At 37.3% G+C, this 14,064-nt stretch overlaps 1 protein-coding gene across 1 annotated transcript in view; it reads left to right on the plus strand.

Annotated features, from left to right (window-relative positions):
- Positions 1 to 1,615: 1,615 nt before the first annotated feature.
- The window catches only part of HEATR5A (HEAT repeat containing 5A), a 67,254-nt gene continuing 54,805 nt past the window's right edge, over positions 1,616 to 14,064 (plus strand). Inside the window, exons 1-4 of the mRNA XM_083379566.1 lie at positions 1,616 to 2,057; positions 9,605 to 9,835; positions 10,086 to 10,297; positions 13,876 to 13,984. Coding sequence (XP_083235692.1) covers positions 9,710 to 9,835; positions 10,086 to 10,297; positions 13,876 to 13,984 — 447 coding nt within the window. The 5' untranslated portion in view covers positions 1,616 to 2,057; positions 9,605 to 9,709. The remainder of the gene's footprint in view (positions 2,058 to 9,604; positions 9,836 to 10,085; positions 10,298 to 13,875; positions 13,985 to 14,064) is intronic.

Below are 14,064 nucleotides of genomic sequence, written 5' to 3' on the forward strand. Positions count from 1 at the left end.
GAAGTTCAGATTTTTAAAAATTGCACTGCACATTTGCTCTTTGGATCATTCTGGACTTGCAGTTCCTACTGGAAAACAGGTGGAAGCTGTGGTAAGAGAGCCTTTGACCAGCTCTGGCCAGTTGTTGCCTTTTCTGCAATTGGAGGCATTGATTATAGTGACTGCAGTAACTCATACCCTTGTTGTCAAGCCCCATGCTCAACAATCAGGGTATGAGTAGTCATAGTCATCTGGACTATATAGGCCAGGAGTGCCAAACTGCTGGCCCGCAGGCTGGATGTGTCACAATGAAACTGTGCCCACCCCATTGCCGGCAATGGGGAAAAAGCTCCGATATGTTGCGCAACGTCACGTGACGTCGCGAGTTTGACATGTCTGATATAGGCTGTCTTGAAACCACCTGAAATCTTTGGCTCACACAGAACCGGTCATACCTATTATAGCAATGGTACATCATTGTAAAAGAGCAATGGTTACTGATCTGTTTCCAAATGCAGTTCAAGGTGCTAGCTATAACACAAATGTTTGGAGGCACAGATTAGCATCTTTCAGGCTGTTTTGAGACAGAATTTGCACATCCAAGATGTGCAAATGAAGTAAAAGCATTTTGTGAACAGAGGCTCCATCATATTGTGTTAAAGATGAAGACATTTTCTGCTGGGTAACAATTCCCTCCTTAAATGCCACGGTTCTTCACATAATATGCTGAGTCAGATTTAGATAAAAGTTTATGAATTTATGATCTGACACTAACTCAGCACAGAATTCACATAACAGAAATGACATTGAGCCTTGGTGGAGCAGTGGGCTAATGCCTCCTTAAGTAACACCAGCTGCCTGCAATTATTGCAGGTTCGCATCCCACCAGGCTCAAGGTTGACTCAGCCTTCCATCCTTCCGAGGTAGGTAAAATGAGGACCCAGATTGTTGGGGGCAATTAAGCTGACTTTGTAATAATGCCGCTTAGGGGGTGTGTGAAAGCCCTAACAAGCAGGCATATACATAGAATGAAGGCTACTGCTAAGCTTGTAAGCCGCCCTGAGTCTTCGGAGAAGGGCGGGATATAAATGGAATTAAAATAAAAATAAATAAAATTTAGCTTGGCAAGTCTTATGAACGGGATTCAGGTTTGAAGCCACAGAGAAACTCAAGCAAGGTGGAATGACTTGCCTTTCAGCTGAAAACTGGGCCCGTTTCCAAGAGCGCATTGAAGCACAAGTGCTTTCTCAGCCCAGTTGGGAAAACGAGACCCACAGGACTTAAGGTTTGAAAACCAAAGTAAACAGCTTCGTTAAAGTACTTGGGGGAAAAAAAAATCAAGCCATTCCTCAACTTCCGGTTCAGGATAATTGAAATTTTAAAAGATGAACAGTACCCACGCTTGAGACACAGGGTGGGTGGCTGTGACAGGAACGCGGCGGAGCGTGGCCGTGTGAGTGGCTGCAGAGGAAGGAGTCGCGCCGGGAGGAAGAACGAAATCCACCATTTCCCCATAGGTCTCAGAAAGCAGCCTTACAGCGTTGCTCGGCCGCTTTGGCGGAGGGACCGGAGCCGCTCGATGGCTCCGGGACCGATTAGGCGGCCCTAAACGCCAATTCAAGTGGAGAAGGGGGAAGAGGACGAAGGTGGCCCCGCCAGCAACTCCTCCTCCTGGCCGGAGGGAGGGTGCGGGTTTCCCCGGGAGAGGCGGAGGGGCGAATTCCGATCCCGGCGCGGTGGCAGCCCGAGCAGAACCCCGCCCTGTGCCGCCAGCTTTCCCCTGGCAGCCGCTGCCTACAGGCCGGTCAGTTTCCCTGAGTTGTCGGAGCTCCTCGTTGCCCTCCTTTTTCCTGGGGCCGGACGGGAGAGGCTGGCCGGGCTCGCCCACTCGGGAGGCGGCTGCTGCAGATGGGTGAGAAGAATCTCTTTCCTTAGGGAGCGTTGGCGGCTGACAAAAAGCGTGCCGAGCTTGGGGACACGTCAGGAGAGAGAAGCCACATTGTTAACTCAGTTTAACTGATGCGGGGGAGAGACGGCGGGCGGCGAGAAGCTCTCCAGGGAAAGATTGTTAACTAAAGGTAGGCGCTCATCGAAACTAAATAGTGGGAGTGGTATGTAGTCGAGGAAAAGGTGTAAAAAATTTTTTTAAAAAGAGGAAGAGTTGTACAAAATAACTTTTTAAAAAGCTATGGATCAACGCATAGCTGACTCTGTTAAATGGGAATAACTTTTTCTTAAAAAGAAAAATCTCTAGGTCTGCAACCCAAGGAAAATACATTTGGAGCAAGTATGAATGGTCCTGATACTGTACTGTGGTTCCTATTTGCAAAATTAAAATATTCTGCAAATATACAAAAACAGGATGGTTTTTGATTGTTAATGTGTTATATTCTCTCTCTCTCTCTTAGTTTCTTTGATATTCAAAGTAATCCATTCTGAATATGGAACAGGATGCTTTTAGTTCTGGTTACCTGTAGCAATGAGAGAGAGAGAGAGAATGACGGACACACAGGTTACCATGTGATAGCACAAATGCTATGACTTGCATACTTGCATACGATGTAAGGATGGAAATAAGTTATAACATTTGTGTGATGATATAGTGTACATGGCATCATTTTGGAATCCACACTTTGCTGTAGACACTGCAAGGATATAATTTTGATAACTCTGGAATATGTTCCAATTTGTAATAATGCAAGAAATATCAATATAAGAGTATTCCTACCTCATGGAAGGGCCTTTGTGCTCTCTGATCTTGGTTGTTCTCCAGCTAGGTAACATCATCAGTGACTAACACTGATGACTAACATTGATGATAACTCTAATTGGATAATGAAATATCCCAAGAAAACATCTAAGATCAGAGAGCAGGATCAAAGGATCAAAGACCATTCACAACAAGAAATATCACACACACCCCCTTTATCCTGTTGCTTCATATAAAAGTTAAAGCAATCAACTTTGAAGTTAAGGAAGCTTTGAAACATTTAAGTTCAAGTCATTTTCCATAGTAGAATTAACATAGTGTTTAACAAAACATTTAATTTTGTAATAAACTTTCACATACAACTGTTATCTTTAAACAATACAGTAACATAAGTTGGTGTTGACTCTAAATGACCCTATAGTTAGATTTTCTCCATGAGAACATAAGATTGACTATTCTTTCTGAAGGTCCTATTTGATATATACTATGCAAGAGCATATAGTTTACATGTTAAACATTTCAAATTGATTTCATTTTTAAGCCCACAGTTTAAAAAAGCACCTCTAAATCTCAAGATTGGAGATCTTAACCGAGATCAACAGAAAGTCAGAATAGACAGAACAATAAAAGCTAGTGTCACATGTGTCTTAAGGTCAGAGAGGCTGGAGAAAAGGAAAGGGAAATTCATGAATAGACCAGTTTATGCCTGACATTAATAAAAGGAAAAGATTTTGCAGCACAAATTTATTCCATGTTTCACAATACTGAAAAATATTTATTGTATAGAATACCAACATTTAGCAGCTAAAACTTTTTTTTCCAAATAAGCAAATTTATTTTGAGACAGAACAGCTATTTTAACCCCATCTCACAGAAACTTAGCAAGTTTAGCTGAAAACATAGTGTCTACATAAAAGGAATTGTAAGACTTCTGTAAGTATTTTTTTTTAAAAAGTATCAATTGCACAGGTATTATTGTCTATCTCCTAACTGGTTTAGAAAAATGCTTAGCTTTATTTAATGGATTGTATTGGATTGTATACTCAGATGCTAAATGCTATATATTATTCAACTCCTTTCTTTAAAATAGCAAGGAAACTTGATACAAGACTATATTTGTTTCTTACATTTATTTATTTATTTATTTATTTATTTATTTTATTGCATTTATATACCGCCCTTTCCCTGAGGACTCAGGGCGGTTTACAGGGAGTTAAAATCAACCATACAAAAGTTAAAAAACCAATTTAAAAAAGATTAAACCAGCCCTGTACAATTAAAAACCCCAATTAAAATAAATTTCTCCTCAGCCTGGGCCCGAGAGCTCAAAGAGCCAGGTCTTCAGGCCCCGGCGGAATGATCGGAGGTCGGGGGCAGTCCTCAGCTCCACTGGCAGCTGGTTCCAGAGGGCAGGCGCCCCCACTGAGAAGGCCCTATCCCTGGGTGTCACCCGCCGGCAATCTCTTACCGGCGGGACCCTGAGCAGACCCTCCCTGTGGGAGCGCACTGGGCGAAGGGCATTTGATGCCGGCAGCAGGTGTTCCCTCAAATACCCCGGACCCAGGCCATGTAGGGCTTTATAGGTGATAACCAGCACCTTGAATTTCACCCGGAGGGCAACCGGAAGCCAATGCAGCTCGCGGAGTAGAGGTGTTACATGGGAGTATCGGGAGACCCCCATTACAACTCGCGCGGCCGCATTCTGCACCAGTTGAAGCCTCCGAGTGGTCTTCAAGGGCAGCCCCATGTAGAGAGTGTTACAGTAGTCCAAACGGGAGGTCACAAGCGCATGAGTAACTGTGTGTAGGGCATCTCAGTCCAAATAGGGACGCAACTGGCGCACCAGGCGAACCTGTGCAAAAGCCCCCCTGGTCACGGCTCCTATGTGATCTTCAAAATTGAGTCGTGAATCCAGGAGGACGCCCATTTACTTTTTCATTAGATTTATATTTTGTCTCTTCTACAAGAATTCAAGATGGCATGTAACAGTCCATCCTCCATTTTTCCCTTATAATGGAATAACTGGTAATAAGAATGTGTTGTATGGTTACAAGATTATAAAATAGTTCCTCTAATTACCCTTTCATTTTAACATTTAATTGTAGTCTGTCAATCACATTTTTCTTCAGAATATTTTAATCTGCTCTCCAGTTTCTTCCAGATACTTACAATATTCTATGCCTCCTATCATGATCAGTCTTTTAGTAGGGGATTTTCTTTGCTTAAGGAGAACAGGTCTTAAATATTATGTAGTTATGAACTATTCAGGGTCTCCCATGTCTACAGATACTTTTTAACCACATAAGAATGGAGGAGACAACAGAGATCATTGTTAGTGGCATATTATTCCAGATGTATTTTTATGTATGTTCTTTTTTAAAGCATTAAAATTTCATGGTAATGAACTAAAATGAGAACTTGGGTAGTGGTTCTATTGACTGATTTTATTGATATCCTTTCTTTGCCAAGATTTAGTGTTCTTAATGATGCCCAAAACTAGGTACACACTTTTTTCCTTCTTAGGACTACCATGTAATTAAATAGAATTATGATTTATGCTTGATAGATTTGAGTTGTCTGTGAGAATTGAATATGGTCTTATTATACAGTTAAGCAAAAATGACATATTTTTACAAAAAAAATTACAGATGTTAATAATTTCAGGTAAGGCAAGAGAAATGTCAAGATAGAATTAAAATAGATTTTTGAATGAATTTTAACCAAACATTCAGAAACCAATCCACAAGCTCGGAGAACAAACCTTCATTCTCATCCTACACCCGAGCTACAGATATTTCCCCTATTGCCAATTTGAATTTTTATAGTTCGCAGTAGTCATAGATGTGTACTGTAATCTTTTCATGTTGCAAAGCTTTAATATACTTTGAATATTCATCCTATTTCCTTATACAGTTATCCTGTGGGGGGAAAGTTCATTATGTCATTGATATGTATATTACTGTAGTTAATCATGAATAGAATGTCTCTTTTATGATCAGAAGGGGAAATTGCACCACAAAAATGCTAGGGCCTCTGCTGCTGTTTCATCCAATAGATCTTTGCTCAAATATGTTCATCATTTGGTTAAGTAGCACTTGTTCTCAAGGAAGTGCATAGAGATTTGCAAACTCAGGGATGAATCACATTTATACAGTTCTGAAGTGAGAGAATCTTAGTTTATTATATACAAATCAAGTATACTGTAAATTGGGTCATACTTATATAAGGTGCATCAGTAGATTCATATATTGGAAGGGCTTTAAATTAGAAAAGCTAGTTCCCAAATTGTTGGGTGGTACAACAAGTTGCTTCCTACCGCCTCTTTTAAACATTCCCATTCCATGTCATTGGTAACAATTCAATATATGTAGAATGTGCAGCCATTTATTCATGTCATACCTAATGAATCTAAAGACCGTACTGCATTGGTGGTCTGTCATGGTTCCAATAGATGAGACCAACTAAAACAGAACTCCAAGGGTTGAGTTTTCCTCTTAAGAACATGTTTATTGGCTACAAAGCATTGGCAGGGTCAAAAGTTAAACCAAGACTAAAATTTCCTCCAAAAAGTTACAATATTGCAAAGTTAAACTTCCCACCCCAGTACTATGCAATCAACTACATTTCCCAATAGAATAGTTTGATGGGCTTTCTAACAAAATGCTCAGCGCCCAGTCTAATGAACAGAAGTGACCTTGGTTCCCACAGGACAGAGAATTGTTTAGACTAGCATAAAAACTCCATCACCCTCCTCCCATTCTTGTGGCAACCAAAAACGAGCAAGATGGCTTCAGCCAGGTTCATTGCAGCAGTGACATGGTCACTGCAAGAAAAGCTCATGGGGCATATTTGTAAATATAAAATAAATCATAAGGTGAAGTATTGAATGTTGTTTGTAATCAACAAATGTATTTGGTTGCATAAATAGTCACTTGCTTTGAAATATAATCCAAAAAATCTGCTGTATCACACCACAGGATTTATATTTGAGTAAATTATATTGACTTCAGTAATGCTCTTTGTCCCAAAAAATATTGCACCTATATGGCTGAAAACTTTCAAGATATTGTTAGTAGCAATGGAAAGGCTGCTGATAGTTTACTGTTTGAATATTAATACTCTCAAAAAAGACCAAGTTAAAGTCCAGTAATAAGTCCCTGCAACTAAAAAGGCTAGAAAACATGTGAATATTTCTAAACCATTTTTGAAAGAGTTTGACTGTTTGTATATTTAACATATGCTTTTACAAAAATTGTAATTACTGTTACTTGTTTTTTAAATCTTCATGTTTTCTTGGCATAGAAAAATGCTATTTTTATAAGTGAAATGGATTCTGCAATCTACTAAGTTTAATCATTTTCTATCACTACATGATGCGGATTAAACTACTATACTATATTAACAGAATGTGGAGAACTTTTTATGCTATTCAATCTACTTAGACTATATATGCTTTATCATACAGATCCAAATAGAAATGGAGAATATCTAGAGAAAATATAGTAGTTATAGTACATGACAGCTATCATGCAATTCCTATTTGCTTTGCCACACATGCCTCAATGCAATAGGCATTATTTTTGTAAAATAAAATATGTGGCCCTTTCTACAGTATATTTGCCACCCTAATGTCACTTAGAAATTAGGTTATTAATTTCAATAGGACTTATTATCTAGCAAATGAATCTAGCTTACATTAAGAGGATTTTGTTCCTCTGTGTAGAAACCAGCTATCATAACAGTATAAATAAATAATAAGCCTGTTCTCTTAAATTACACCAGATAATCAGATCTCAGGAGACAGGTTAACTACGTTCATGTCTGTCTCTTCTTTTAACGGTATAAATTCTTTTTTGCCTACAATTAAATTCTACTATGACAGTACAAAGAATTTACCCTGAAATTCATAAGGAAAATCAACTCCAGACGAGTTTGTACAAAATTGACAAAAATATTTGTAGAAACATGTATTATATATTGTCATGTTTTAAAGAAATGTTCGGTGCGTTGAGAAAATAAATCATTGGCAATACTTCATATAAATTAATGATCATATAAAGTAAAACATGAAGTTATAAAGAAGCGTACTTTTAGTCTCGAGTTAACTCTTAAATTTGATGAATACTATACTATCTGAGCCAGTTGAATTCCCTTTACATGTATGTTTCTTTCATTATCCTTTTTTTCCTGAATTTTATTTTCTTGTCATAAGATCAATCCCGGACAGCCATTTGCCTGAACTGGTATAGGGTTTCCTGCCTGAGCAGGGGGTTTGACTAGATGACCTCCAATGTCCCTTCCAACTACTACTACTACTACTACTACTACTACTTATTATTATTATTATTATTATTATTATTATTATTATTATTATTATTATTATTATTATTATTATTATTATTATTATTATATGGAGAGAATGTTTAATGTTTGGTTTTTAGAACAGCAGTTCCCAAAAGCTAAGATAATACAATTCCCTAAAATTATAAATGAATCCATATGACTCCCAAATGAATACAACTAATTATTCTTTGAGTTTATGTTTGGGCAAGAAATAAACATTCCACTTTTAATCACTGTATTTTAACCTATATGTTCCAAGGGTTCTTGGACTTTAAAATATTGTACTGGAAGTGCTTGCTATGGGTTTCCACCAGTACTGTATATCGAGCAAAACCTGAAATGAGTTTTGACAATGCTTCTGTTTTGTTTGCACTAGACTCATCAGATAAGAGTTAATAAAACTTATGGCACCTTTCCTTATTGCTGAGAAAGTCCCAGGTACAAGTAGTCCATGACTTACAACCATTCGTTTAATGACTTTTAGAAGTTATGAAGACACTAAAATAAAAGTGACTGGTGACCAGTTTTCACACTTACAACTGTTGCAGCATCTCCATGGTTACATGATCAAAATTCGGGCGCTTACCATCTGGCATGTATTTATGACAATTGCACTGTCCTGCAATAATTCACAACCACAGTATTCACTTAACAACTGCAGTGATTGGCTTAACTACAGTGGCAAAAAAGGTCATAAAGTAGGGCAAAAGTCAAAACAACCGCCTTGCTTAGCAATGGAAATTTTGGGCTCGGTTGTGGTCATAAGTCAAGGACTACCTGTAGTCCTGACCTACAGTTTGAGAATTCCTGAATGAAAACTTCTAGGGCAGGATGGGATCCAATTTCCCTCCTAGCAATCTGAACTGGAAATAGTTGGTCTATAGAACAAGACTTTCAGGGTCCTGTAATGTTTATTAGTAATATTTATTAAAAGGGGCATTATGGTTGCAGAAGAAGAATTCCATTGAGTTTCAACTAAGAAAGCTATATTTACACAATCCAATGTGGCAAAAAACCTGTTCTATCTTCTCATATGTTTTTGATTCAGAGGAGAAGAGCGTTGTCTCTTCTGTTAAAAGGGTCTACTATTATCACTGTGAGAATAACTTATAGGTGAAACACACGTTCTATAGCCAATACCACACTGTGCTGTATAAAAAATAAGGAGCCTGACAGCAACACAGTTCTCTTATGTAGTGTGGTGGTTAAGATGTTAGAGACCGAAGTACATCTTCAGACTTTGTCTGAAGTTGGTTGGGTGGCTTTGGGTAAGTTACTGTCATAGAGAGGTTATGGGGGAAAATCAAACAAGGAAGTACTCCGCCTTAAACTTTTGACAGAAATGTAGGATAAAATTTAAACAAATAGTCTACAAGTGAACTTTCTGTATGCTGACATTGCTTCTTGTAGATATTACACGATTAGGCAGTTGCCAAATTTTAAGAGATTTTAAGAATGAAGGTTCAAGAATTATTAATACTTCTAAAATGCAGCAAAGCACCCTGAGATTAAATGCTGAAATTAAAAGATGTCATTTCCACTCTTAAATACATTTATGATATATTTGTCCAGGTGCGCTTTTTTCATTCAGCCAGTAAATGCTGACATCACACAAGCAACATTCCTGTGTGCCTTCATGAGTGGCTTTCACACAGAGAAAAGGAGATGCTTTAAAGAATGGAGTTGGCTTGCAGCTTGCTATTTAATGAAGAGGTTTATAATCAGCTGGGTGAATTTCAGAAAACAGAATTTGCTTTGGAGTGGCTGAGGTTTTTGGAAAAACTTTTACCAGCAACTAATCAGGTAAGGATGATACAACTAGAACAGAACATCTTTTTGTTTCCTGTTTTCTTCCCTTTTATTCCTGGGGTGGGGTGGAGGGGTATAAGGGGTATATAGGGAACTGACTGGTGACTAGAAATGGAAATCGAATACTATTTTGAGACAGACTTCACTTGAATAAGTATGAATCCAGCTGAAAGTGGTCTGAAGCTTTTCACGTAGTCCAAAGTTTGAATGTCTCTCTTCTTAACCATATATTCTATATTTCCAGGCTGATATAAGGGAAAAACAGAACAAACTTGTTGAGCAATTGATATTTTTATTAACCAATTCGCCAGGACCTCCTGCTAGACAATTCATTGCCAAGAACCTCGCTATATTGTATAGCACAGGAGATGTTTTTTCTGTTCACCAAACAATTGACAAATGCAATGAACTTATTCTCAGTAAAGATGATTCACCAAGCTATCTACCTACTAAACTGTAAGTTTAAAAGTCCACCATGGTCATAATAAAGTATTATTTTTTCATCATGGAGCCTATGGAGTCTTAAATAAGAATAACAAAATTGCATACAGTGTGAGTTTTGAAGATTAGAATAGGACTGTATCCAATTTTTCGTTGGCCTGGTAACAGAGCCATAGTTCCCTATATTTTCCCATGCAGTGCCCATTTGCACAACACAAAAGCAATTTCTTTCTTTTTAGCTCCTATTCTTTTTAGTTGTATGAGTCTTTAGTTGAAATGAGTCAGGAATGAGTCTTTAGTTGGATAACAGGAACAGAATAATCAAAATAGTTTAGTTTAGAAAAAGAGACTGTGGTAAAAACACAGCAATTGGAGGAATGCCTAAAAATGTTGGATTGACATTTGTATGTTGTAGTAGATAACTAGACGGGCATTTAAACATAGACAGTCAAGAATTACAGTCAAATAAACAGCTCAAATCTCCAATTTGGCACCAATAATGCTCCATCCTTTCTCAAGTGAGCTACTAGCAGATAGAAGCCCTTGCCTTTGCCTCTGACATAAAATATTGGCCTACAATATTTTTGAGATGAAGTTGTAGCTATATCTTATGAGGATTGCATAAGATTTTTCAAAAGAATAGGAGGTGTGCATAACCTAAAACTAGGCTTTAACAATTGAAAAACATTTAACCTCAAGTAAACTCAAGTTCCAGGATATAACATCATTGATTCTTCAGTTACGGGTGTTTCTTTTCTGGATACAGATGGAAGAAATGCTTTAATTTTAATGTTTATATGTTTGAAACACAATTTCATTTTTTAAAAAGGTGGGCATAAAATTTGTTGTACACAACAGTTCATACTTTTCATTGTATGAAATGTCTCTTAATATAAACATTTTTGCAAATGCTTTCTTCTAATATATGTCCATTGCATTATCTTCTATAAATTTATGCTAAGGAAAATAATTACACCTTCATAGCAGTTATGAAAGTCTAGTGGGTGGCTCCTACTTAGAACTCAGACTTGCTTTACGTTGAGGAAACAATTCAGATAGGCCGAGAGAGAAGATAACAGATTAAGACAGGTTCCTCCTGTTTCATCTTGTATCTTGAGTGTGTCTGTTCACACCATGCAGCTCCCAGTTGTGGACATGTGGACAATAATAGCAATGCAAGGTAGTGTCTAGATTAGAAATTGTACTTTCAATAAAATATGAACATACTTGGGAAAATTTTGAGTTTTGCTTGAGCTTGTGGCATACTATCCAATATATGGCAGAACTGATTACTACTGTCTTCATTGAATTGTGTTAGTATTATTAAGAGCGGTAGCCTGATTGGTTCCTCTGCATTACTAAAAAAGCGTCATGTGAAGATTAAATTGGCCAAAGGCATGATAGGGAATGGAAGTTGTAGACTCATCTGGTTATGACCATGGTAGATGATAAATTCTGACTTTGGATGTAGATGGTGTAAATGGTAATGAGCATGAATTAACGAATGAAAAAGCAGATAGAAATTTAATGTCAGATCTTGGAGAGAGGAGTTGATGAGTACTTGCATGGATGTGAAAGTGTGAGTTTCATTACGAATAAGTGATTTTGATGAAAATAAATATTGCCTGGAGTTGGGTAAAGAAGACTAAACAAGAAACCTCTGTTGACTCTATTGAGTCAATAGAACTGTAAATAAAAATAAATACTTTGGAATGTAACTGAAATGAGAAATTTATTTATTTATTTATGCTAGAAATAGTATGAGAGACATTTGCATAGGAATGTTGAATATCAGTGGAACCACTTGTGTCTGACAGTTAGGAGAATGCTATTATGCCTCCTGTAAATAAAAGGAAAGGTATTCTGTAGGAATTTCTTAGAAATTCAGAATAGCCTGTTGATTTTTAATCAGTCTCAGAAAAGGACAGAAAAACAGATACAAATCAAAACAAAATAAAGGAATCTCTATCAAACTCTTATCACAGTTCATCAGGTACTGGGTAGTGCCAGCCAAAAATAAATCAATAAAAGTTATACTTTACAGAGATGAGTAAGAAAGTTTGAAAAAAGGCTTTGCCAGTGGCAAAGTTATTACAAACTCTTGCCTCTCTCAAGTATACTAGGACTTTCTGCATGTATATTCTGGCATAGGTAACTTTTTTGTCATTGAGATTTACACTTGTGCTTTTTTATTTTGGGGGCTGTCAAGGACTTCACAGATATGTTTCTACTAGTAAAGAATGAATGAACCTTTATTGTCAAAGTACAACCATGTATACATTGAGATTGGCTGAGCCTCCCTTCGTGCCCCCACCCTCAATTCACAGTGACAACAAACCCTCCATCTTATTACACCATATGAGCTAATTGCACAACACACCGGCCTGACTTTTCAGTCCGTAACTGAGCCATTGGAATTGATGGAATGCTCATTAACAAACTATACTTCTGTGCAAACTTTATAGTTTACTTGAAAGAATGCTTGACTTACAACACAGCATCCTGCAATCATTTCACCATGATTTACAATATTTTTGTCAAAAACTAACATTTACTTTTGGTTTCTGGCAAAAACCACCCAGAACAAACAATGGGTTCACTTAGCAACTATGGTGTTTGCTTAGCAACTACCACAAAAAATATTAAAATGAATGGGTTACATCATGATCTGCTTTATGACCATCACAGCCTACAACCATAATTGCCAGGTTCAATTATGGTTGTAAGTGAAGGACTACTTGTAAGTAAGAAATTCAGTTGCAAAGGCAAATCCAAGATGTTTCTTTGTACCAGGTTGTGAATCAGTTTAGTTTTTTTAAATAAAGTGATTCTAAAATGTATATCTTAAACCAAGCTTATACAACTGGCTGTCTTTAAGTTTTCTTGTGCAGAATTACCAGTCAACATAATGCTGGACATGGCAACCTAATACAACTAGAAACCATAGGTTAAGGAAATTTTCCTGTCATACAGCATCACAGTCTGGTTTGGAAGCATCACTTCTTCAGACAGGAAGGCAGTGCAGAGAGTGGTCAGGATGGCTGAAAAGATTATTGGCAGTTCCCTCCCTCCCATCCAGAACATAGCACAGAAGTGTTGTGTGAACTGGGTCCGTAAGATTATCTGGGACACTACTAATCCTCTTCACAACCTGTTTTCCTTGTTACCTTCTGGGTGGAGCTTCGTGGTATCCATAGCAGAACATCCAGATTCAGCCATAGTTTCATTCCCTACAGCATTAACCTTGTGAACTCTAAAGCTTCCTGCTTCCGTTATATATTCAAGATGGACAGTATTTAATATTTTATTGTGATGTATATGTGGGGGTGTGGGTCTATACATATGTTGTTTATAGTATATTTTAGGTGTGTGGCATGTATGCGTTTCACTTTGAGAGCGGGCAACTAAATTTCATTTTTGATGTGTGCTGTTGTGCCCACAGTAAAAAAAATCACAATAAAGATTATCTTATCTTATTAATAGCTATTGATTATTAAGAATCTCATCTGTTTATAATAAAATGCAGTATAGCATAATATTAATAATGTTTTTTAAAGGTTGCCTGACTACGTTTTTCTTCTCTGTTTTAAAAGTGCTGCAGTGGTTTGTTTGGGCTATTTGTTCAAAAAACTGGGAAGAATTTTGGGCAACAGCTTTGTGAATACTGTGGGAAATATTCTTAAAGCAATGAAGAATGCAGAGGTAAATGAGCAAGTGTTCAAAGTTGAAATAAAATATTGATTTAAGGTTTAGTGAAGAAAACAATTTTAATGAAGGTCTAA

This window comes from Vipera ursinii (assembly GCF_947247035.1).
Source record: "Vipera ursinii genome assembly, chromosome: 1".
In the NCBI taxonomy this organism is placed as follows: Eukaryota; Metazoa; Chordata; class Lepidosauria; order Squamata; family Viperidae; genus Vipera; species Vipera ursinii.